At 37.4% G+C, this 27,920-nt stretch overlaps 1 protein-coding gene across 1 annotated transcript in view; it reads right to left on the reverse strand.

Annotated features, from left to right (window-relative positions):
* Window positions 1-27,920, reverse strand: part of PITPNC1 (phosphatidylinositol transfer protein cytoplasmic 1) — an 86,878-nt gene that overhangs the window by 43,112 nt on the left and 15,846 nt on the right. Inside the window, exons 2-4 of the mRNA XM_013299211.3 lie at window positions 4,634-4,782; window positions 616-704; window positions 156-163 (exon numbers count right to left, since the gene is read on the reverse strand). Coding sequence (XP_013154665.2) covers window positions 156-163; window positions 616-704; window positions 4,634-4,782 — 246 coding nt within the window. The remainder of the gene's footprint in view (window positions 1-155; window positions 164-615; window positions 705-4,633; window positions 4,783-27,920) is intronic.

Raw genomic sequence — 27,920 nt, forward strand, 5'->3', positions numbered from 1 at the left:
TTCAAATTTAACCTTAAATTTCTTAAAAAAATTGCTAAAATAAAGTTCCACTATTGAATGCATTATGTGTTAGTTATATAAAGAATGAATCAGTTTGGATTTGACCACTATATTTCACAATTATTTTTAGAATAAAAAGAGGAAGAAAAACTTACTGTGTATTCTGATTTCCAATTGTCCATTTGTAAAAAAACAGAATGATGAGGGAAAAGAAAAAAAAAAAAGAAATGTGAAATAAAACAATGATGCAAGATCCTTACACTAAACATACATTAATAATCAAAAAACGTGTCAGATAGTCTGCTGACTTATATTTGACTGAAGCCTATGGGACAATAAAGGGGTACAAGTCAGCACAAAAATCTAAGCACCTGATGTTTTCTTTGCAAGGAAGAAATTGCATAGATACAACATTCTATAGTTTTTACTTGTCCGTGGCTTATAATCTTTACTTCCTGTTGTTGGTCAATATAAGATGCAATAGTATGTGCAGTTCAACAGGAGTGGTTAAAGGAACTTCGTATCTATGGCTCAGTATTTAACTTGGAGCTTCTGAAGATAAGCTAAACTATCCCAAAAGTACAAATCAGTCATCGTTTCTGCTTTATTCCTTACCTGTGATGGTATAAGGATAGTAATTCCAAGCCTTCTCTGTAACATAAAAGATTTTGGGAACAACTGCCCTAGCCCAGCTAGGCAGTTTGCTGAAAATAAAAAGAAAATAGAAGATTAGAATATGTTACGGCTTAGGAGTATTTTAGAAGAGAAGATACTTCCAAACGTGCTCCTACTTTGACAGGTGTCTCTCAGGAGACAGCAGTACCTGGACTCCTAGACTTCACAGCAGGGTTTTCATCTCATGACTACGCATTGTCTCAGCTTTCTCCGCAAGCACGTCTGAAACCAAGCCTGCCCGCCCCCCCTCAAAGCCAGCGATGTGCTGCCAGCGCAACAACCTCCGAGCCTTGTATATATTATTAAACTGAAGTTGCAGATTTCAAGAATTTATGGCCTTAAACGTTTGGTCTTGGATGCAGGGAGCAGGTTGGACCATACAAGGCATAACTGTCTGACAGCGCCCGTAGCCACAGGGAGGCACTCTCTAACAAGAGCTCTGAAGGACGTGATTCCAGTCCACTTCAAACCCTTCCATTATTTCTTCTTAGAGACTATTTCTTCTTCCTCCATATTCTTTGCCAGCACACAAACCCTTATGTTTGACTCACCTGGCACGCAGGTTTTCCCACGCTACCAACACCAGCTCCCGAGTAGGAAGCTTTCATATTAAAATTAACAAATCACTCAAAACACCTCCGTATTAGTCCCATTTTGCTGATGGGAAAAGTAAATCACAGAAGTGAGGAGAAATAATGGAACTGATGGCACAGCTCAGAGCTCAATCTGCCAAGAGAACTTACCAATGCAGCAGTACAACAGCAGTAAAGTAAGAAATTAAATACATGGACACAGCACATGGAAAGTTCATTAGAGGTTAATTGTATAATACTATGGAAGAGTGGGAACATTTTCTTTACCATGGATCTTGGATCATAGATCCTGGCTTTCTCATTTCCAGAACTCTGGTCACATGAGGTACCAAAGAAGTGATGAACAAACATACATTTTAAAAAGGGAAGTTCATGATAATTCATCTTTCAACCTTTTCTTAATGACATCAATTATAATGACAGAAGCTGCCAGGAACAAAGATGCAGCACCAGTCACCCCAAGGCAGGCAGACCTTTGGAGACCAGAAACAGCACTGCACGTGGGACTCAGTTAAAACTGCTGTGAGTCTGGTGCTGTGTCAAGCTGATGACCAAGCCTTAAACTGAACCTTTACTGAACTAAAGTAGATGCTGTCAAACCTCAGTTTTCCAAGTGTAAATGTCTGAAACAGTTATGTTTAGATAACTGTGTGCAGAATGTAAATTAACTTTCCATATTAGCAAATTTCTGAAGCAAATAGAGAGTTTGGATCATTGAGGCTTATTTAACCAAGACCTAGCTACACATAAATATTTCATTTGTCCAGAGGCAACAGACATCGAGTTCACTGATGATTCAACATCAAGTGCATTGACTTTTGCTCTGCGATGACATTGCTCACGAGATTCTTTTCTTTACATAAACCTTTCTTGTGTAATCTTTTAAGCAGCATTTTACATACTGTATAATAGACTTCACTGTATTGGACCTTTTGTTTATTTTCTCAGCCTCTGTCAGTGTCTTTTTATGACTGCATGTCTGCTCCCTCTCTTATCCCCACTAAACTTTACTCTGATACCTAAATAATAAATACCAGAGGATGCAGACTTTCAGCTTCTGAAAACAATGCTCCAGCAGGAGAGAAGACATAGCAATCAATTCTCAGTGTAACTGGCTTACAGTGACACTAGAAATTTTTACTAGTAATATCTTTGTTCACATACAGCTGCTTGTTTTGCACTTTTTTTGGTTATTGTTGTTTTTAGCATATTTGCCTGTCTACCTGTCTTCACTGTTATGATGCATCTCCAAACCAAATAATTTTATGAGCAAAACACACGTTATTCTCAGAGCTGCCATCAAATGACAGTCATAGACAAACATGAATTGTTCCAAGGGTCCACTCAGAGAAAGAAAATATAGTATTTCTGTTTGAGCAGATCACAGGAATCTGTGGATCAATTTTATGGTTTTTTTTTAATTCTATTTTTTATTTCTTCCTTCCCTGGATGAATTTCAGTCTTTCAGCACATGGGGAGGAAGAAATAAAAAACCTGAAACCATTGGTCAGCAAGAAGACCCTCTCTGCAAGACTTGAAGTATTAGCAGGCAAGAAAAAATAAATGAAAATAATGCAAAAATCTTTCCAAGAAACCACCACTGAAATATATAAGCTCAAAGTTCTTCAGGAGATCAGCCCAGAGCAAAATAAAGTGAAGCTAGCAAGTTTATTAGGGTGGTGGACCCTGGAAGAAGACAAGATGAGAGCAAAACCTGTGTAAGGAGTCCTGTTCCTCAAGGGAGGCAGGCAGAGAAGAAGTTTTCAGCACATCTTGTATGGCAGCATGTCTCCTTAAGAGAAGTCTTCCAGAGAGATCCTGGCCTCCCAGCCAAATCCATAGTGGCCTGAAAACCTGCTAAGCCTTTCCACAAAGCTTTGACAGTACTGCATTATCTGGTGGTATGCTGACACCAAAACCAGATTTAAATAGCTAGTCGGGTCATGATTATCAAGGAATATTTACAATTATCATTAAACTCAGTGAACTGACTTAACCATCCACCATAGCTTTAGGTAAACTTCCCAAGTTGTTGTAGGCACAGAGATTTTCTTTGTCAGTGTTTGTACGCAGCTTTGGGCAAGAGATCCTTTGTTCTATTGCCTGCACTACCAGAAACTACGTGCTTCCTAATACTACGGATGTCCCATATGCACCTTGTAGCACACAGTCCTTAGGGTAATTCTGAATTACCCTGAAATGGTCATTCTGAATACACTCGTTAGCGCTTAAAGCCTTACTTCTTTTTAACATGAAGGAAAGAAATATCCAGAAACATTAAAAAAAAACCCCACAACTTCTGAGAGCTCTACAACAGGAACACATTTATTGATTTTTCTCAAGTCCTGTGTCTAGCCTGTGAGAGAGCAGAGTTACAATCACAATAATATTAGATGGTGTCAAAATACATATTATTGGACTTGTGTGTGTGCGCGCGCGCGCAACATTACTGGTGATTGAATTTAGCCTAAGTTAAGGTTAGATATGTCAGGTTTGCAGTGGAGGAGCAATGTAGAAGCAATAGCTGTAGTGTTTCTATGCCCAGTATGAAATGCTGCAGAGCGTAAGTTTAATAAAATGAAACAGGCCCAGGGGAACAGAAGCACTTCAGAAAAGCAGTGATATTCAATTAGATCAGCCACAGTAAAAATGGGAACAGATTGAGCAGTATATTTCACAGGACCCCATAAAAAAAAAAAAAAATTAAAAATATAAACACATCTCTGGCCTGTGAGTGTGGAGGCATTGATCCTCAGCAGTATTATTTCACCATAAAAAAGAGACACATATTTCACTTTAAGAAATGATGGAACTTCAGGGAAACAAAGACAATTTTCCCATCATGTTCCAACCCTATTATTTTGGTACAGAAGGTCATCATTGTACAAGCCCATTCACAATGTCAATCAACTTTGCTGAGGCAAATCTCTTCTCACCAGACATGGGATACTGGCTTTGTGTCATTATCATGAAGTAAGAAACCCTTAAACCATTTTAATGGTTTGGTTTTCTTTTTTGTTTGGGGTGGACTGTTTGTCGGGTTTGTTTTTCATTTTTTCAGCTTCCCCCTTCAATTTTGGAAAGCAAAATGACAGTGAAGTATAAAAGAAAACAAAAGCTCTGATTTTCAGTACATCCTTAACATCAAGTTAGAGTTCTTTCTCTTGGAAAAGATGCTCTAGAAGAAATGACAACTAATCGCTGTCTTCTTTCAAGCCTCTGAACTATTTCACCTTCCTTCTTCCTGCGGCTGCCAGGAAGCAGCACGTGTTCACAGGAACATGTTCTACTTGAAACAGAAAGGCTATTGTCTTGCAAATTTTTATTACAGCCCACACTGAGGGAAACAGTTCTACTGCACTTGCCTGTTGAGATAAACCCGTTTCTCTGTTAGCTGACCATTGCCGTGGTTTGGATCTTCATAGGGTTCATTCTGCACCACTTCCACACCTTCACCTCTGTCACTCTGCTCATGGCTATGCTTGCTTATCATGTACAGCTGTCCAATTCTGTACTGCAAAGCAAAATCAAGAACAACATATTAACTTTATGTAATACACATGTATTCAAAAGCCAATGGCACACAATGATACGGCAGTATGCGCAAATAAAAGGTAGTTCAAGGGCAAAACCCAGGATTTCGCAGCTTCATTTAGACCTATCAGTTGGGGACCTCCCATTATCCCATTACCTTATTGAGTCTAGGGCATCACTTGTGGAAAAAATAACAAAACTCATGTGTATACAGATGTAGAGAATCAGATCTGCCCTTTAATTTTAGACTCTAACTATGTATGTTAGGAATAAATAAATGACCTACTGCTTCCACATGCTGACATGCAAGGGCTTTTTAACCAGCAGGTGAACTCTTGAAGTTCTGTGGGACACAGGAATCCCCCCTCACACCAACACAATGCCAAATACTGAAGCCCTGCAAAAAATTCAGGACAACTATTGCTCATTCACAGAAACAAGAGCACCAGCTCTTAAGAAAAAGAAACATATAGACTCCAAGTTCTTCAAAAAAGAAGTTTGAGACAAGTGATTTGGCAATATTATTAAAATTAATTTAAGCACTTAAATGGTCCTTTTTCTATAGGCTCTTGAGTTACTTTGGAAGCCAAAACCCAAGAGGTTTGACCCGATGTTGCTATCACAGAAAAATAAATCGTTGTACCAGCAATTGAATTTTTTCTCAGTATGTCTGCACCTACACCAGGGCTTTTGCCTCTAGAGAAATGTAACAAAAAGTACATCCCTTAACCTTCATTAGCAAAGATTTTAGAGTAAAACTGTACTTTCCCATACATTTTTTGGTCTGAGATTTTATCCTCACTTACGTCCGTTCCGTATTCCTGAACATAACATGGTTCTTACAACAAACTCTCTTTGGACCTATCAAGTTTTCTCCATTTGGATCCCTCCCTCCCCCAGAATTATTCATTTAGGCATATACATGCTAATCACTTCAATCACATCAATCACTTCAAATACAAAGAACAACCTGTTAATTTAGAGAATGCCACAAGCTGCCAAGTACCAGCTAAGCATAAACAAACAAAAGCACAGTGACAGTCTGACCTCAGAGATTCTTGTGGTTATTACGTATTATGAACGGCAATCCTATCACATACTTTAAAGCCCAAATCAAAAAAGCAATTAGCAGAGGGGGAAAACCAAACCAAGACAGACCTTATTAACAACAGCAAGGCAGCCTTACTAAACAAAACGTAAGGAATAGGACCATGGAGGGCTCCCTACAGAAATTCTTAAATTCCACATAACGCTATTTCATTCCCCTGCAACAGGCAGGCCACAAGAAGGTAAGCAATTTGGAACTTGCACCTTGCGGGATCATTTGTTCAGGGAACAGGGATTTCTGTTCTAGCACTGAATGGACACCAACTCCTTCCTGGCCAGCCACACACTGCAACAGCAAGTGAATGATTTGCATCAAAATGCGCCTTTCAGAAGATCGTTCCAAAGTACTAAAAATGCCTCAAGTTTACAAAAAGGTTCTTTAAGGGCAAAAAGGTGCTCTAGGGGAAGGATAAAGTAACTTGGATCTATTCTCTTTTCCTCTAATCTAATTAGGTAGTTTCAGTGGATTTTTTTTCCATTACTTATTTTGAAACACCTCCTTGCAGTGAAGAATATAACCCACTCTTAAAACTTGTTGGAACTAGTAAAGAAGAGGACTGGGAGGAAAAAACCCCCAAAAGATACAGTTGTCATAAAACTAGCAAATGCCCTATGGGTCAGGTCAATTAATTGTGTGACCCTTGTAACATCTGAAAAAAAAAAAAAATAAAATCAGTAAATCTCTGTGTAAGTGCTGGCTATGCAAATTGGAACTGCCTGGAAATTTCAGTGTTACGCACATGATGTTTCTTCCTCTCCTTTCTACTCATAATTAGAGAGAATTAATGGCTTTTTAAAAATATCCTATATAACTTTGGAGAATCTACCCTCTCACCACCTACAAACGTTCCTAAGACATTCATTAAAATGATAAGTAGAATAATGCTATTTAAAACAATTTGATGCTGGTACTACCTCCTGCCTATATATTCAGCTTTCTCATCTCTGGTACTTCTTTCACACAAAATGTCCCCATTTAAGAGATAAGTCCTAAAATTATTTTTCTTGCTAATCCAGTTATCTACCTTAGTCTCTACTGAATCCTTTTCTTCTCTTTCTCATCATATTTGAACATTTTGTCCTAATCTTCAAGGCTCTGAAGAGCTGCAGTCCTCACACCTACCCTTCAAGTAGTTCCATGAAAAGCTGTCTTTTCTCTTTTTCATTAAAAATAAATGAATGCATTGGTATACAGGTAAGGCAAAGTTTGTGGACAGAGGTAGTATATTGTATTTGATCAACTAGTACACTTTGAAAAAAGATAACTTCCAGGCACATGAAGCTGTTCTTCAGGTCTGAAATCAAAGCAACATACTTCAAAGCTGAAGGCAATTTGAGAAAAAATGTTTTGCCTTTAATTAGATACATATCAATCAGACCACCTGAGAGTAAAGATACTTACTGCCTGTGGAGCGATAAGGATGTTAGAAAAGAGGAGAGGTGATAAGGTGCTTATCTTCTAATGGAAAGAAAGAGATCAGTAATTTATAGCCCGTGGAATATGAAAAGGTTAGGTGAGGGGAGAGGAATTACGATTTGCCACAAAGCCAATATTTCTATTGAGATCTCTATTGAGATTTTTGCCATGCCATAAAATTATGACTTTTAGTTGCCATCGTCATCTCTGGAAATCGTTTCATAATTGCACATATCCCTGCATGCTTTGATTTCCTACTTGCATGTAGTCTTTTGCCATTTTGCTCTTAGTTTTCATGGTCAAATCCAGACATCTCCATTTCTGCTGGAAATATTAGCTCAGAAACCTCAGGATGAATGTAGGTTCACACCGACAACTAACAATGGGGTTGTACTAAAGCACTCGCTTGCTCCAGCATCATGAATCAGCTATCTACCTATAACATCACGTGCTTTCCTAACAGACTGTTACTCCTTCGTGGACCCACACTCCCATAAAACACTAGCAGAAGTTCAAATCACAGAGACAGTAAATCAATCCCAGCGCACGGCTAAGAGTGACTAGGCTGCACTCTGCAGCTGATGATCAGTGCTGTCAAGCAGAAATTGCTTTACAGATGTTGCATAGTCAGTACTTAGCGAAAGGTTCTACTTCTCTGAAGAGACTCAAAATCACACACACTCCCAATTATACTCAACATCTCACAGAGGGTATCCAAGGCAGCTCAGCACGGCACTTTTCACTTGGAAGATGCTGAAGAAACCAGAAGGCACCATAACTGGTACTGGACAGCTCTGCTGTAAGAACCAGACTGCTACTCACCTCTCCCCAGGCGATGACCTTCCATACCTACAGACCTGACCCCGGGCAGGTGGAAGTACCCACCTTTCCTAACTACTCAAATGACTCTGCAGTCCTGCTAGAAAGCAGCTGTATTCTGCAAAAGGAACATACTCTTACATGTACTTCAAGGTAGTTAACTTAGCTCTTTTGCATCCTATTAATTTCTTTTTATCTGGCTTATACAATTTTAGTATCATTTTAGAGCTTGATGATAAGAAAGTTAACTTCCAAAAATAGAGTACTTTGCTAAACCAGAGAGCACACAACTTATTTCAGATAAATCAACTTTTAAAAAAGTGTATGTTTATATTTACATGAATGAAATCCAAAGCAAAGGTGTATCTTTTAGAACTTGCTAAATTTAAATGCCTGAAAATAAAGGCACAGCTTTTTCTAAGTTCCTGTTGATATCGCGGAGAAATATCACTCAAGAAACATTTTACAGGAGTAAGAAATACTCATTATTCCTGCAAGGGTAAAGTGACGTGCCACTATTATTTACGTTGCTCCATCACAATCTGAATTTCCGTGTTCTTAGCTGTAACATAATTTTCCAAGGCTATATAATGTTTCAAGGAAGTCAGTAAAATTTCACACAGTGGCACCTGATCTGAAATTGGCTCTGGAGGAAAGCTTTTGTTTGGAAACTCTTCAGTTTAACAGTGGAAAATTTCTTCAGTATCACAGGAAGAACTTCAACAAACGCAGGCACTGAATGCAGAGTTAGAGATTTCTAAGGATATTGCTACATAGCTTTTGCAGTAGGCTTGATGTTTCTCAACTCCTAATGAGTTCCGCATTGTCTCAGTGGTGAATTCCCTTTTCCTTCAACAGGCAGATGGTGTTTGCGTATTGGGAGTTCAGTCATACAAAAAACAAGGTTTATGTTAGCAACAGCATAACGATGGTCAATCTCAATTTGCTTAAAATTACAAGTGAGATCAGAATAATTTTTTTTGCATTCTTGAGACAGGAGGGGGAAAAAAAACCCACAAAAAAACCACAGAAGGGTGTCCACCCTACACATCTTTCAATTGGAGAACTCCCATTGTCTTCAGCAGGAGCTGCAAAAGAAATCATTGTACAAACACACCTGCATTTTTTCAGCCTGACTGTTGCTCACTTTTGGACTTAATACTAGTCTTAGAGTACAATTTTCCAAACTTCACATGGAATGTAAAAAGTAACATACCCTCAAAGGAGAAATTGTGCCAAAGGTATCCATAATATTAATTTTCTTTACCATTCCTTGAAGTTCTTACCTAAATTCTCACAGAAAACGTAACAGATTTATCATTGGTTTCATCTTATATAGCAATTCTCATATTCAAAAGAATTGTTGAACCCTTTCACCTGTTTACTCTTCTATAACTAAACTAAAACATCAGGGATGCTGCTGCCATTTCAATTTCTGCAATTTATTATTTTCAGTCAGTAGTGAGATCCCTCCCTGCAGTTAGAAGCCAGAGTCCAGAAGATGCTGCATGTCTTTTATACCTGTTAAAGGTAACAATTGTTCCGCACACTGCATTTTGACAATGGGAAGTATTTCTCACCCAGTGATTCATGCTAAAACATGCCGGTGGCTTCTAATCCTGTCCTCAGAAAACCGCAAAGGTAAAACAGAAAAAAAAAAAAAAAAAAAAAAGAAGAGAACCTGCTACAACTAAACTGAAACAAATCTGAACTTATGTGCAAACGTGCTGCTTTGCAGAGGCAGCTATAAAGGGCACAATTTTGCCTCCACTGATGGCAGTAGGTGTGTTGTCATTGACCTCAATTTAGTAAAGATTTACTTCTAGCAAGAAAATATAATGGATCAACTTCATCACCAGTTGTATCTGGCTACACTGAATCCAAGGACATTGATTATGGCAAAACAGCAGCAATTTGATTAAGGAATTCTGATTAATAGAATGCTGTCTCATTAATAGAAAACTATTTTAAAATGGACTGATAAGTCTCTGATTTATTTTCAAGTCACAGTCTTTGGAAGACTGTTGGTGTGCTCTTTGGTGAATGTCTTCCAAGACTTCATTTCAGGCCATTTTCTAACTAAAAAGAATAATAGGAATATTATTCAGCACTTGTGTAATAATTTCCATGTTTAGAATGATTTAAAACAAATTCTAATTTTTCCTCTACGTACCACCATGTGACAAGCATGGTGATCCCCAGCTAAGTTACTTGTTTAAACATGCACTGCCTGTCACTCTAAGCAATCTCTTAACAGCATTTTTACAGAGATATTTTATCTCTAGAATAACTTCCATGAAAATGTACTTGCTTGAGTAAGTATCTTTGTTTAGGAGGATAGTTTCCTATTGTGTGTTTTGTTTTGATGTTAGAAAGCATTGCTTCCAGGTCCTGATTAAAACCTAAGCCCCACACTGCCATAAATATGAAAAGCTTACAGCTGGATATTGAAGACAGGCAAAGAAAGTATTATCCTTATTTTATATTTGATTAATTGAAACAGAAATTAATACCTCAACTTTAAAAAAGTTGTCTGTGATAGAACAGGGAATTTAGCCTCAATCTAGTGATTTCCAGCTCAGAGCTTTTACCACAAGACGTAGATATAATTTAAAAAAATTCTAAACAGTAATTACTTAAACAGAAGTGGTTTCTCGTATCTTACTTGCTGACTATAAATCCCTCATGTTATTACTGTTATTAGGCATCATTCCGTCTGCCTTCTAAAATGGGCGAAGCCTAATGCATCTTCATGCTCATCTGGAGGTTAAAGCAGAGCCCTCACCTGTGGGCAATTCCAACACTGGCTGATGGAGCACCAAGATTGTGCTTTCTGATCCCCATCCTCGTGTAGATGACGACTCATACCTATTAAGAACAATTTAAGAAAATCTTTTCCATGAGACAAGCTCCAGGTTCTGACAAGGTGATTTGTCTTCCTTGTTATTAACATTCCTACATTGGTTTTAACTAGCATAGAGGAACGTATGATGTACTGGTATTTGATGTTTCATGTACTGGTGGATTTCTATTGGCCTCTACTTGGCCTGCTTTTTGAATTAGGTTTTTGTTTGTTTTGATTTTGTTTCAGTTGGACTTCTGGATCTCAGGGCTACTACCCTGCAAGCAATAGAAGTGAGTATTTCTCATTAGCCGCGACCTCAAGGTTTTACTGCAGGACAATGCTATGGAGGGAAATTAGTCAGACTTGTAATCATTGCATAGCTAGAAAACTTTTTGCCACTGGATTAATAATTCCCTTTGCCTAGATAGCCATGTTCGGGAAGAAAATAAACTCGCTGTAAATTGGAACTTGGAGGTCTCTTACGTAGCATAACTTACCAGTGTGAAGGCAGCAGTTTATATTTCTAAAATAGTGATTTTTTCCTGGTAAAGTAACTACATTGTGGGCTAGAGCCATGCAAAAAGAGGACTGCTGGGAAAGACTGCTGGGAAAATCTGCAAGGAAAGCACAAATAGTGAACAGAGAACGCTGAAGGGGTGTGTTCCGATTGCCTGGTGTGGTGCCTTGCAGAGATACCCAGACCACCACGGAACTGGTATTAAGTCTCCTTTGGCCTGGCTGAACAGCAGTGTGGAATCTGCACCAACAAATTATTTGACTTCTAGTATCAAAGCTGTTCAGAGCAAACCGGGCACCTTTGTACTGCATTCTATTTGCCATGTAGAAATACCCTAAGTGCAAAGAGGCTTTATGAACTGTAATTTTAAAACAGCTGTTCCTGAGGCACAAATACAAGGAAGAAACTCCAGAATCAAAGGTAGCTTTCTAAAATTATTGCCTTCAAAAGCAAATCTGGTTTTACCTAAACAAAAGATCAATCAACCTTCTGAAACAACAGCAGGATGGACTTGTTACAAGAAGGAATAACACCAAAAATCTACACAACAGACCTTATCCAGTTATAGATTACTAGCGAGATGCCACAGTTAAGTGAGTGCCATAGTTTCAAGTGTCATTTTACCTTTGGGTTTAAACATATTAGAGGTGTAAATTGCCTCAAAAATCAGTTGTAGGAAGCAAATGAATTGAATAACAGAGCAACACAGAAAAACACCAGCAATGAGAAAAATGTGCACAGGAGAAAGAGAAGCCATAGGAGAAATCAAGACAGTATTCACTAACAGTGGCAGAAATAAGATGCAAGGGAATTAATGTTAAATATTTCAGAGGCTTATTTTGTTTACAGATGATTTTATGTGATTAATGCCATTAGTGCTCAGGACATTAATCTGTGTAAGACTTCCTACACCAATTGAATAGTAAAGATAAATTTTCTGGCAGAGCGATGTCTTCTGCTTCATCACAGTGCAAATGAGGGAACAGACCTTGCCTGTGCAGTCATTTCCCTGTCTAGTAGTCCTTAGACTAAATTAAAGCTAAACGAGGAAAAGACAGAATGAGCTGTCACGGAGGTGACAGTACTTTCTAAACTAGCATACAATGAATGGTTTCATGTAATTTCATTTAAAACAACAGCCAGATGAACAAGGTCTATAGAAAGCTTTAGCAGGAAGGCTATAACAACAACTGTAAACGTCTGGGTCCTAAAATTTGAACGTAAGTATGATGCACTGGTGTGATTTGAGAGCCCAAAAAACCCGTACAAATAATCTAGTGGTATAAATGTCACTTTCCCTAGTAATATATAAAGAATCTGATTGGTTAAAGTTTAGAGTTGAGCTTGAAATTTTTCTTTCAGTTAATCCCTGCATGCATCCGTGATTCACAGTGCACTACACATCTGCAGACTTGCATCAGCAGTCTTCTTTAGTATTGCCCAAATTCATGGGAACATGCTTTTGTAGCCTCACAAATGAACAGTTGCAGCAGGAACAGTTGACTTTTGCATGCTGTGAAGCATAATTCTTACTGCTTTCATGTTTGCTTTGCCTTTTCAAGGAAGAAATTACATCCTTAAGTTACTTTATCTGTTTAAATTCCTGTGAATGACAGTTCAGCAACAACATTTTGGATGTTCAGAGAGACCGTATCCTCCGCTAGTATTTACACAGCTAAAGAAAAATGGCTTACTCTAAATATACAGTATCCTGGCACATAATGGCTTACAACCTAAACAAGTGATAGTGAAATCAATAGGAACAGGTTCAGATCTGTGGTTAATAGGTGTACAAAGAAAATCAAAATACGTGAAAATTAGGTTGCAAATTTTCAGCTTTCATGCAAATGTTTTGCCAAATATAGCTCATGTCCTGTTCAAATGGTAGCAATTTTATGCTTCTACACCAGCTGTGCTATTGAAAAAAGCCAGCTGTTTATCCTGAGTGTACAAGCTCATGCAATTTTTAAGAATTTATTAACAATTAAGGTTTCATGAATTAAGGTTTTATGAACGGTATTTTACAGTGAGTCAGCTGGTTACATTTTTCAACTGTTTAAACTATGTGCTTTTTACATAAATACTAACAATATTCTATTATTTAGATTTATGAAGACACATGTATTTTCTACAAAGGATACACATGCATTTCCAGGAGGCTGTCTAAAATGTCCTCTGTTCACAAAACCAGAAAGAACAGCTAAAAGGGACTTACTGTGTCACTTGACGACTTGTAACCAGACTGTCAGGAAGGCACACTGAAACACCCTTCACATCTGCTGTTCCCTATTTATGAGTACCTGCCTCGGAATAAGCCACAAATATGCCACACCTTAATTACAAATGTGCTTTCCAGGCACAATTCTTGTCTTATAGTGCAAAACTGGTCTGATAACCATCAAATATTATTGATGCTTTTTCTAAGTCAATACAAAAGCATATTTTTATAACCACAACTCATTCATGAGATGGTAGTTAATTTGAAGGCTGAAGCTCAAGAAGCTGTTCAGTTAATCTCTTAGAATTTTAACCAAGAATGCAGGAAAATGAAGTAAAATTTCAACATAGTTTTTGTAGAGGTTACTTAAGTTTTTTTTAGCAATCCAAACTCTTTTCCTGATATTCCAGGAAAATACTATTTCCAGTTCAGATATTCCAAGAAAACTCAAAATGGAAATGTGTAGGCTTCTGTCTTGATCACCGTCACTGATCTCTTTTTCAGCAGCGTGCACCAGCCCTGCACATGGGGTGACACCTAAGTCTATTTTGCTCACAGTGAAAAGTAACATTTCCCATGGATTAGTGATGGCGATCAAGAAGCTTGCTTTATCAAACCAGACAGCAAAATTTCTTACATGGTTTTCCACTAAAAAATAAGATTGAGCAGGAAAAAAAGAGAAACTGAGCTTGCGTACTGTGCATATAATTTTTGTTGGCTAGAAAAAGAGTGATGAGGGCAGCCAGACAATGCAATACATCAAAGGGCATGAGCAAAAAAGCTGAGTTTGAACATAAAGGTTAACTTCTCTGAAGCACAGGATTTTTAAAATTTTACTTATATTAATTCAGCTTAGTTTAAGCTGGGAGTATTCTGAGTTGCTTACATCCTTTGACGCTTTCAAAATTCACTGGAGCACAGAAATGGACTCAGGAGTTAGGTTTAACTACAAACACACACGTTTGGTACATCTATTCACACTTCTAGAAATTATTTTTCTCTTTTTGCAGAGCTAACGGTATTTGCTCAATGTTTAAGTAGAACTTCCCCTCAGGCTTCTTTTCTCTAATTACTCTTCTTCAGTAATTACTCATTTTTGTGACTTACAAAAATCTCTTACACCAAACCCATCAACTTTCAAGTACAAAGATTTTGATGCTTTCAGGAAAAAATTTTGCCTGTAAACTCTGGGTTTAGAAGCACCAAAGAGACTACAAAGGACTCCATGACCTTTGCCAGAATCACAGAGGGGAATAATTCTGCATCATAGAATTCTGCTTATAAATGTGAAAAAAGGAGAACTTCCTTAGGATACACAACCTAAAATGACAAAATCCTGATCATCAGGATTTAGTATCTACTATTTGCAAGCTGAACAAGACAAATCCAACCTGCATTCTGATATCTTATTCAGAAGAAAGTAAAATTTTATTTGCTACTTCCAATGAAACAAAAATATATTCACAGTCCAGAATATTTTGATTATCACAAATACTTCATCCTACATTCTGATCTTCTAAAATGAAACTGACTTCAATTGGATTTTTAAAATGCTCTTGTTTTATGCCTACAACCTGAATATAAAATAATGTTAAGATACAATTCTGTGTCTGCAAATAGTTGAGGTCACTCCTGCATCTCTGCATCTAACCTAGAGATTAGGGTGATGAAGATATTAAGGTTATCTAAAGTCCTCTGATGAAAGGAAGTACATGACAGCAAGACTTGAATTATATAAGGAAATGAAGACACACTTTCCTCCTCATTCCCAGATTTTAAGATACACTGAAATCTGAAAGCTAATACCAAAAGAAGATAGTTTTCCCATTGTGGTTCATTAGCACAAATCTGCAAGTGACACACACATCACACCACACACCCCCCCCCATGTTAAAATAAGTCACTACTGTAGCAACGTAATACTTTTGCACTGATGCCTTTTTTACATGCATGAAGTCTCTAATAAAAGTAGTAAGTAGATTTAGGGTAGAAATCTGTTTGCTATTGACTTATGGAAAATCACAACTGCTGCCAAATAAAACTCTCGGGCAAGAAACCTGAAGTTTGCTGCAGAATGCAGTGTGGCTGTGACGTCCGTGGAGTGCACATGCTGGCGAAGTGATGATGCTTGGGACAACGTGTGTCTGTCATCTAATACCTTTGTCTACATTAATCACAGAATACAGAACCTTTCACTTCTAACTTTTCCACCTTAAAAGTGCCAGTACTTTGACAATATACAGATGAACAGAATTGCTGCTTTCCAGCACAACAGAGAACGAAAGCTCTTACGTAAGTAGAAGTAAAATTTCCAGGAAGGACTGCATTCCTGACTAACTGACAGACTCCAAAGCTTCCAGATCAGACATTCTTTCAATACCATATGCAGAATAAAAGGAGGATGAAGGCAAAGAATTACCACCAAGGGACTCTATAGGCTTAATTCAATTTTATCATAATCCAGATATGTGAAGCTATAAGGTCTCCAGATGTTTTTGACAGATGGTGTCACAGCATTAGGCATTCTACCAGTGCTTATCTGTTTTGACTGACCAGTGTCAGATCCCACACAAATCCTGTAAGGAAAGTCCAGAACATCACAAACACAACCAGCACCTCCTCTGGAACAGAACTTGGAAACAGTACAGAGGGAAAACTACAACAAAACTGTAGATTTTAACCAATACAGAAGAATTACACAAGCTCATCATACTTAGGAAGATTAAAGAAATCAAACCTTTTAAAATATGCTGTAACTTTAGAGTGCATGGATTTTAAAAATCTTGCTACAGAAATCTCAATGCAATATTCTTCCACATGCACTTTTAATTATCATATTTTAAAAATGCCAGAATAAATTTTAAAGCTGATATCAAAATAACATCTGCCATACCAAAATAAAAAAAAAGTCTGACATAATGTATTAGAAATGATACAATGTAATTATTCTGATGAATCCAGTAAATTGAAGGACTGCAAACAAACTTACAACAGTTTCATTAAAAACTCAAACATTTGTAAGGGGCCAAACATAATCCCTCAAAACTTCACATGGTCACAATATATCATTTTAAGCGTACACACAGAAAGGTAATTACCTTTCTCTAAGGACCTTATCCATACTAACAGAGTTAAAGTGATAATGCTTGGGTTAAATGGGATATCATTTCTCAAGCTTATACAGCAAATAATTATCTCTATATTCTGCAGAGATACCTACAGTCTTGTTATACGGGAGCTGTAAGTCATAGCTGGCAATTTATCAATGAAGATATATAGCATGTAAGAGAATCCAATGTTACAAACGGAGCCGTGACAATACACCAGAGAACCAAACAACTCTTCTAGGACAGATACTGCTGCCCTGGCTCTGCTGGACACCAGCAACAGCAGTACTGATCACCAGTGCCAGCAGAAGAGTGAGTAGCTCCTGCTTCTGTGCTGGACTGTGCATACTCTATACCACAAGTGACAGATAAAACAATTTCTCAATACTCCTAAAGTGGGAGTATCTTCCTTTCCACCACAAAGAATTCTCTTTGGTGTTCAAAATTTCTGCTACAGAGAGGTTTCCAAGAGGCCACTTCAGCTGGAATTGATCCCGTCAAGTTCAATGGAAAGACTCTCCTGTTGACTCCGGAGAGCTTTGTAAGTGAACAAACAGCTTTTCTGTACTTTCTAGTCCAAAGTTAACCACTTCCTCATTAGTTAGAGCCAGCTGCGTCATCTGGAACGGATCCTCTGGGTATAAGAGTTCATGGTGTACAGTAGCACCAGGGAATAAAGATGAAAGACGTAACAACAAAGTGTATAAATAGACATCTTTATTGAGAACCTGGTTTTCTTCCTCTAGTCCTTCAGACCACAGCATAGTGCTCTGAGATAATCACGAGATTACAGTTTATGCAAGTACTCTGGGCTGTAATCTGCTATCAAAGATACACATCTTAAAAAGAAAACATATAGCTCAAAAACTTTAAATGCATGCACCTTAGAAAAAGCTGGTTTTTGTACAAAAGTCTGAGAATTCATCTGGAGCGTTCTGCTGTAGACCTCAGTAATTTAAAAAAGCCCCCAAAACTACACACACAAAAGCTAAATACACACACACACGTTGTCTAGAAATACAGTTAGAGATAGCATTGCTTCCTTTCTCACTACCCCAAGACCTTCCACTACCCAAACAACAAAACTCTCAATGAGTCATTGGATCGGACTCAGCGAGGAAGTGGTTGCTGTAGCAGTGGCAACCCAAGGAAAGCTCTGTGCAATACAGTTTTTATTTTTTATAGCATGCAGAATGAGCAGACAGCAAGGACACAAACTTGTTGCATGCCGACATAGCTTGACTCTCCTGTAGTTCATAACCTGCTTATTTGATAAACTTACTACTTTTCATAAAAATAAGGAATTCAGACAAGCTTATAGATTTCTTTCACATATGCTTTGTGGCTGTAAATTATTCCTCAGAAAACATAAAAAGGTGTAACCAAGAAAGAAGACAAAAGATTAAAACATGAATGAATCTCACTAAAAATATCCATGCCCAAACTGGCCTCACAGGTTGGTCAGTAATCAAATTTTAGTCTAACATACTTGTAAAATACATGTGATTCAGTCAAACATTCATAACAGTACGTAACAGTATTACTTTTGAGCTCAAACATAGCTTTTAAAACATTTTAGATCGTTTCTACTATTTCTATAGGTGACAAACATTTTTATGAAAGGATTTTTTATTCTAAAAACTATGAACTATCAGTTTTGTTAACCAGATAACGCTAAATTTGAGTATGAATACTCAGCGCTTTATTCTACAGCTCAAAGGCCAGGCAAATACACACTTAATTTTTCCATCCAACAAACTCGGAGTGCTCTAGCGCATCGTTTCTCAGATTTATTTTAACGTAAATCCTCCTCCCGTTTGAAAACTTTTGGGGTGGGAAGGGAGGGAGGGGATGTCACACTACCTACTAGGTGTTCCCAAAACAGGGAAAACTCCAGAATGTGGTACTTTAAGCAGCGCCTGGGGGCTGGAGCTTGTCTAGGAATATTTTAGCTAGGTGCAGGTTCAATGGGAGCTCACGGCACACTGTTAGTGCAGGATCCACGAGGTCACTTCCCAGCCACTTGTTAAACTTTATAACATCCCATTCTTCCCTCTCGCACATTCACTGCACAGCATGAATACAATAGGAATGTTAATGGTTAATTATCCAAGTTCAAAACCTAAATTCTCTGTTTGTCTTTTTTGTTGTTGTTGTTTTGCCTTGCGCCCAGTGTGGACTGCACAATTCTCCTGAGAAGCAGATAACCATCTGGGCAGGCAGTGCACTCCGAATTCCTCACTGCCATGGCTGAACTGCTATCCAGCACCTCAGACTGACAAATTAAAGCTACACAGTGTCACAGCAGAGTAAGCATGTTCTTCAGCTGCACCTTCCTTGATCACCAGCATCTGATATACCTGCTTCTCAATCTTGGATTATCAAAGCCAGTCCCTGCCATCGCACACAACCAGACTAAACTACTTCTTGAATCTTTTCTTCTAGCTATGCTGCATACAATTAAAACCAACTAAATTAATGTATAAAATTCTACTCTTTGATTGAAAGGATGGCAATGACAAATTTGCTGTCTTAAGTGGTCACAACTGTCATTGAGAGCCAGCTATCAGGTTGGCTCTGTGGGAAGCTTGCAGTGTTACTTCAGTGGGAGCCAAATGGTCGTCTTGCTGTGAACACAAATGCTGACAAGCAGTGCAGTGTGTGGGAAGAAATCTGGCATTTCCAGTGGGATGCTTGCATGTGTATCAGCAGCTATGGGTTCATACACTGAGAGTGCATACTCTAGTTGACTAAACCTGTCATGTGCCAGATTCTCTTATCATGATTCTGAATAGCTCAATAGCTACCTGATATAACCTGGATGTCCAAACAATTACACCAAATAAACAACTAAGATAGATAAATGAAGTTACTTTATAAATAAACAACTAAGATACATACATTCAGTCACTTTCTAAAGAAAAAGCACCCCAGGTATGACAATGAAATAGAACAGAAAGTGCAGTGGTCACAAAAATAATATTTAATGCCAACAAGGGAATTATATTTTTTTTAAAAATCAAACCAAACTTTTTGATTGCAACTTACTACTTTAAATTTAGATTGCAAAGTAAGTAAATACTATTCAAAAATATTTAAGATGTTTGAAGTGAGGCCTAAACATAAGAGAGGACTTAGTGTTTGCAAAACAAAGTTCATTTAGGGAAAGAGAAGATGCAAGACTGCATTCAGGGCTGCTGGATGATAACACGCTGTTTTCATGTCATTTTCCCATGGCACTTAGTGATGTTAAAACTACAGAGTCTGGGAAGCATGACTGATTGCTGCTTTATGTTCTTATTCTTCCAATAATTTCTAACACAAAAACACATAATGACCATCAACATGGAATACAAAAGCTCAGACCTGACAACCAAATAAGCCTTCCAAAAGGGCAAACAGTGTGTTTAATTCAATTGAATTTAGTGAAGGGTCAGAGCTCTTTTTTACAACTCTGAGGATTCCCATTGCCTAGTTCTTTCTGAGTTACTGAGAACAAATAGAAGATTTTTATTATAGCACATATTATAATGTGAGGAGGAGAGGAAATCAAGTCAGAGTTGCAGCCTTGGATTCATCTTTGCTGGCTTTTCCTGTATTACCCAGCTGAACTCTCTTAAACACCAGACAATCCCACACATAGCAAATATGTCACAGTTCTCTCCAACTGGTACAAATCCAGCATAACCAGCTCTCATGTCAGTCTTCCACCTTTCTCAGCTTCTTTTTTACGTACAAAACATGGTAGAGAGAAAAAGGACGACTACACACAGCACTATAGATCTGATGGCCTCTTGGTGGCCTCCTAAACAAAATATAGGAAACTTCTTGAGCCACATGAACAGGACAGGGCTCAGAACCCGCCAGCTGCAGCTGACTCCCTTGAAGGTCACCTCATTTTCTGTGCCACAGCTCGCACAAATCAGAGAGCCAAGCTTTCTGTACGCTGCCTTCATTTAGTAAGGGTGTTTTCTTAAAGAAGACTGTATGTTTTTCCTATAAGCCGTAATGTATGCTACAGGGACACAACATACTCTTCTGTAGCCAGAAGGTTTGAATTTGAGGCTTGCTATTTATGTTATTCTAGTCCTTTACTCTGCCACAAAGCCCTGACAACTCCAACTATTCAACAAATGACTTCCCTGCCACAAAGGCAGCCAGAGTAATTAAAGATTCATTCATATGAATAAATGCCTATGAAGGATCAAATTCCTTTTTTTTTTTTTTTTTTTTGCCTGTGGAAATGAAAGGATAATTCAGTAATTTCATTACATCAGGAAGATAAAACTAGCATTGGTTTTCCACTTACTATTAAAGGTAATCGTGCAGGGCTGAAATACTATGCCATTCTTTGCCATTCCATTTTTAGATTATTTTCTTTCCATCTATTGGTGATATTTATATCACAAAACTATCAACCTTTACAAAATGGATGCTTTTATCTTTGCAGCTAAGGTGTTTGTGAAGTCAGGATGATGTGAAACAGTTTTCTACCGTATAGTACGTTTGCCACGTGATTAACTGGAAGATGTCACTGCGGTATAACTATTTCATCTTTGTGAAGACATACATTCAGGGCAACAACAGAGCACAGTGTGTGCTCTCTCCAATCTAGAAAGGCAAGCAATCCCAAAGGGAAACTTGCACAAACACACTTGGCTCTCCACTCATCTGTAGATCAAATGTTTCATTAAAGCCATGCAACTGACATTTCTCCTTCCAACGACATCAGAAAGAAAAAGTGACATTAAATGAATTCTCAGGTTACCAGCAGATATTGGCTTCAAAAAATTTTCTAGATGTCACAACAACCTCGTGGAAATTCCTAAAACTGCAATTGCCCCTGCAACAATACGAAACCATGAACAAAAATGTGGTATTTTATCCTTTCAGAAATACACTAAAACATAGAAGAAATTCATCTTGGCCTATCAGAGAACACCATCAGCTTAAAGATCTGTATGAACAGCTATTAAGCAAGAAGCTCAAAGAACTGGAACAACCTTAAATTTTCTTGAAATGAAAGATTAGATGTGTTTTTAAGAGGTTATATGAACAGGATGCTAAAAGATGATGAGATTTAAAGGCTAGCAAATAATTCATGCATGAAACAACATGAAAATAATAAAAAATACTGACACTGCAGTGCAAGCTCAGCATGGACTAATTCCTTTGGCTGTATTGCTCTGGGCTGCCGTGGCTAGATTGTTTCCAACACCCACCCAGGGTAACATTTGCAGATGATCCAGGTGTAGATAACTGACTGCAATATTGCACTCAGAAGTGTACCTATACTCCTAGCTCTTACTTATATTTTGCTAACTTTGACTTATGTTTTATTGTTATTTTTTGGAACAAAAGATAAAGGAGCTTCTGAGTGAAGCCAAATAACATTCTCATCTCCTACTGATTTGAATTCGACTTGAAGATGGCCACTGTCATGCCAAACCTGGTCTAACACACCATAGCTCACAGTTTCACTTAAGAAAATACTGCTCTGACAACGATTCCAATGAAGCCAGTTTAGTGAATGTCTTGCGTATTTACTAGCTGTACTGTTTATATTACCAGCAATGATGTTGATATTGTAGCAGGTCATTGCCAGTTAAGTAAAACACAGACTTACATTACCATTAACCATTTATTTTAACATTGACATAGGCAGTATATCGTGTAAATAAGTAGTAGTATTCTTCTGTTAACAGGACTGTATTTAAAATTTACCCCATCAGTTACAGTAATATGAAAATGAAGCACGTACATTGAAGAGATATGTATCTAAACTATAAGCAGAGAAAGTAACAGATCACCTATCATTCAGCTTGCTGACAACTCCCACTAGCAGAGACTGTTCTGTTGGTAACAACTCTGCTGAATTTCAGTTGCATGAATGTTTTACTGTGTCTCCTTTAGACTCAAAAAGACGCAATCAAAATGGCTCAGGAATGTTTCAGTTGCTGGTAAGAATAACACTAATTGTTAAATAAAAGATTCATTGTATTGGGAATAAATGTGGGTTTTTTTCCTTTTAGAAAGCTCTTATGCCTAGAGTAGGCTAGAAAAGGGACTTGAAATTCAACAGACATGTAGTCTTTGCATAAATACTTGTCTTATGCTGTTCACATGAAAATCTATTCATGTTTAGCCCCTTGGCTAAGTCTAAACCTTTAAATTTAAGCCTTTGCAAATGGTGTTCCATTCAAAACAGAAACTTTTTAGAGCTTTCCAGAAGAATTACCAAAATATTATGTTCTTACTGTATACTCTCGAGCCTCTCACTGATCCTAGTATATATAGGATATGTTTTCCTCGTTATCACACTTTTTTCTTTTGCTTATTCTCTTCTATCATATGTCATCATGTACATTTTAAATTATTATTTTATCTATTACCCTCCATTATCTCAAGCGCAGGAGCCTGTGCAGTGCATCTCAAGGTTCCAACACAGATGGTAATACAGACAGTGGCTCACATGAGGCCATACAGTCAAGCTGGTTTTCCTCAGAACATTTTAAATGTCCCCAAAATAATTACAAACAAAAATTAGGCTTAAGGAAATCTTATCAAGCTTGCAAAGCCAGGCAACTCAAGAGTTACGGAAAAGTGATGGATGGCTTATTGGGTATTAATGCACTTGTGTACATAAACACTATGGCACAAATAAATAATCATGTACCACTTTTTCTCCCTATTCAAAGTAGCTGCATACTAATGCAGATGATTTTACAGAGGGCTTCTGCTCCATTTGCTGAACAGCTGAAAAACACTGGGAAACGAAAACTGTGCCAGCTCAAGGTCAAACGCATTGAAGAATCCACATCAGCACGTATCCTCTGGGCATCACAACAGTACCCAGTTGTGATGTATAAGGATGAGAAATTACAGAAATTAAGAAATCTAGATAACACAAGGCAAATCATCAAATTTGCTAGATTTACTAAAAAACCCTCAAATTCTTCGCTAGCAATTGCTGTCTCCTCGTTAACCATCATTTAGGTACCCCACCTGACACAAAAGATCTGAATCAAAGAAATGCTAAATATTTACCAGATAGCTAAAGTCAATCAGAACTGTGTTATAAACGGGGTATATAATTCCACTCTGAAAAATAAGGTTCCAAGTGTTAAATATTCAACATAAGCGAACTATCATACCTCAATACAGATGTTCATCACTGGTAAAATTACAAAATTTGTTCATTTTACAAAAGTGTAATGAAAATAAACTTATTCATGTTTATTAAAACATTCAGACACTAATGATAAGCATGACTCAAAACCATTGTAGACAGCAGTTCCAACTTCAGAGATGAGCAATAAGTTACTGGAAAAGATGACAAAAAATTGTATAATGAAAAACTGGTGTTGAGCATCACCCAGCCTCTCCACAAACCAGTTTTATGGAAAATATATTCAAAAAGCAGGCAAACCAAAACTGTATAGGCAATGTTAATTTTGGCACCTCCTAATTCCAAGTACTTGTCCTTGAACCCTTAAATAATGATTTTTAAACCAGACCATGTTATAAAAAAAATGAAATCATAATTTCATTGATGTTTTGGAGTCTATGAAAAAGGATCTAGGCTACTGAAATCTTTGTAGACAGGTTGCAAATGAAGTTGGTAAGAACTCAAGAGTGGCAGCTTGCAGATGTACTTTTTCCTGCTTGCAACGATTTTTTGTTTTGTTTTGTTTCCTTTTTGAGGTTAAATAAAAGCGTTCAGCTTTCAATTCTTATCTTTTGGATGTGTAATATTCATGCTACAGGAAACAAACATCAGTATTTTTACCTCATGGGTCTTTTTCCTGAAAACAAGATGTTAATACAGGATAGAGTAAACAAAACTTCAGTTTTTAAATTGAAGCAGCAGCAAAATTAATTCTGAAAGCTTCTTCGTTCAAGGCTGAAAGCCTTTATACAAAACTTCATCCTAGAGTGGTATTTTCAGCTGTAATATAGGGGTTTGTAATGGAAATGCTGACAGGCCCATAATTATGGAAGCACTAGCGGGCACCACTATAATAGTATATCAGATAGGCATACTACTTAAATTCGATACAAGGTATCAAAAGATGTGTCTGTCCTCATTAAAGCAGCACTTAAAATTCCTTTTAACCTCCAAGACTCAAACTATTAATTTGATGTTCAGAAGGACAAACACTGGTACTAATACTTGCAATGAATACAGTCCCTTTAGTACTTCAGACTGAAGTGGTGGATCTTCCTAAATGTTTGAGCTCATAGAAACTGCAAAAAAATAAACAGTAAGAATAATAACATTTTATTTTACAGGACCAACTGAAGTCTTGTAAAACCACATAAAAACTGACACATTAGTTCCTGTGATTTGTTTTAAAGCTTCTTCTTATATCCAAACATGCAAAGATATACCTGTGATGCAACTACACTTTTTATTTTTTTGGCGGGCGGGGGGGAATTTTATCACCCTGTTCACTATCTTGTTTGACAGTCAGTTCTACATATTACTACAACATTCTTGATGCCTGTACAAATTCCATGCATGCAGAGAAAAGAAGATCAAGCCTGAAGATCCAGGAGGGTAGCTAGTTGAATAATATGCTTATAGCCTACATAGATTTCAATTTCATGTTGCTAATCTCATAAAAAACATTAAATAAATCAGTAACATGATTGTGATATGCATAGTATATTCTATTTCTATAATACATAAATTCTGATATTTCATCTGAGAGTTGTGTGCTATAATAACATTCATTCTTTTAACAGATGCAGCAATACTAGCAGGGGATTACCTTTGAATTATTTCCAGCTATATGCTCGTTCACACCACCAAGAAAACTCACTCTTATTTCCTTCTTTGCATTAAGGTGCTTGAAAACAATAGAAAGAGTGAATTCACATTTCCTGCATCTAGCCAGAAAAACAATTTTTTGGGGCCAAGTTCTCCTGAACAAGCCCCTTTTCAAGCGTAAAAAATTTCAAACAGAAAAAAAAAAAAGTGTTACATTCTGTACAAATCTAGGTATACAGTTCTTATCAGGTAAGGGAAATAACAAACGCCACATTCCACAGAAGCTTGGCTCACTGGAAATGGGATTGATGGTGGTTTTGATGACTAGGTAGAGAAAGAAAACATCTCACTGAACAGAAAGTACTTTCCCATGGAAAGCTGGAATAGTACTATTTTGAGTAATGCCCTATTTAAACACAGGGACACCCTCACTCTGTCACTCACACAAACGTGATTTGCATGTTTTGGTGGCTTGTAATTCTGTCTCAGACTACAGTAATGCCTTATAAAAGATGATTCAGAAGGTTATTATATTCACACATTTTCCATTACTAAGAGTGAAGGCTTCCATGGGCCATCAGTTTCAGGCCTACAGCCACAAGAGAGCATGACCAGCAAAACAAAAAGGTCCCAACGTCTATTGATGTCATTCCTATTTGAACATGGAGCGTAACTGAGACTGCCAGGATTCCTGCATTTGTGGTCATAGGATGCTTTAATTTTCCAATGAGGAAAATGGGGTTTCTCCTGAAGAGGAGAGGCTTTAAGACTTCATATCACAGAAGACAATGAAATTGCCTAAGTTCCAGAACTCAGGTCCACATGAAGATTTTTTTTTTTTTTTTTTTACTATTAAATCACTTGCTAAAGAAGATGAGGCAGTAAAGTAACAAGGGCCAGAAAAGAAAAATGTATCAGCACTTACAAAGCCAGGCTCATCTCTCCTAGAAATCTACTGACCAGACAAAAATTTGCTTCATCTTGTGCCATTTTGTCCATAATATACATCATTTATCAAATAACCTGTTCCACAGTTTTATTAAAAGTCCCTAGGAAGCAGTTTGAATCTTTTAACATAATTTGGTCGTCTGATAGAACAGAGTTAAAGAACACACTGATATGAATGTCATACGCAAAAATGACTTGTAGTACTTTGTGGAAGAGTAACACAAGGAGCACTTGCTTGAATCATGAAACCAGGTGTGATTTTTTTCAGGTATCATGTTATACAAATATATACAAACAAAAAGTTGTTCAGCATTCCAGGAACAAAATGTGAGTATGGGCAACCTAAAAGTGTATCTTCTTAATGCAAACCTTACCTTCTGTTCAAATGCTGGTCAGCTATTAAGTTGCCATTAGCACTGGATCACACACTCGTTTTTCCTGACCTTGCTTCCTTCTGACCATTACACCTAACCCATATATCTCCTATGTAAGTGTGAAAGACAGAAACATATCAGAGAAAGTTTTGCAGTGATGTATGTGGTTTTCAAAGGCCATGAGATTTTGATGTGACAGTAGCTGGTAGTCCACAGAAATAATACTTCATTTTTTAAGCATTTTTAGATCTTACCTTAGAAAAAATATTTTCAAGTAAGTACCTTCTTACTACAAAACTACCTGTCTTAATTATAATTTTTAACAAAGGTGGTATTAACTTGGTCCATAGATTTTACTACACACTGATTCAATGTATTATTACAATCCAAAGACACCGCAACTGAGGTAAATCTTTAATTCAAAATTCACAAGCCTGCAGACCCTTATTTCGCACGGATACATTAATTACTAGATTTTCTTCCACTTTACCTAAAGCCAATGGAGTTCTACAGAATGCTGTTCAGTACAGAATTTGTCTTGTGTTTCATACACAGCTCCTCATTCAATGAATTCTCTTAGGATCACGTTTTTGCATTCTTAGTGTAAAAGAAGGGCAACTCCCACTGACTTCACTCTGAGCAGAAGCGGACCTGAGAAGGGCACTAATCTCACTTATCAGCATACTATGGAAGTGCTGTCAATTAATTACAACCATATCAAATGCTTGGCTGCAGACAGTGTACATGGTGTGCTTTTCCCTTACTGATTTACAGCCCGTGGAGGAGGTTATAATAGAAGTGTAAGAACAAATCAAAGTTAAACATGGACATGGAAATTTATCTTTGTTTTCAAGTCTGCCAATTCTGTGTGCATTAGGCATGAACTAAGACCGTGGCGATGAAATGACAGCAGAACAGTGTTTGCTACCGGCAATGCCAAAGCCTAGAAAAACAAAAGAATCATGCCTCGTAACTGTTAGTTTAAATGATATG

The sequence above is a fragment of the Falco peregrinus genome, chromosome 2 (genome assembly GCF_023634155.1).
Source record: "Falco peregrinus isolate bFalPer1 chromosome 2, bFalPer1.pri, whole genome shotgun sequence".
Classification (NCBI taxonomy): Eukaryota; Metazoa; Chordata; class Aves; order Falconiformes; family Falconidae; genus Falco; species Falco peregrinus.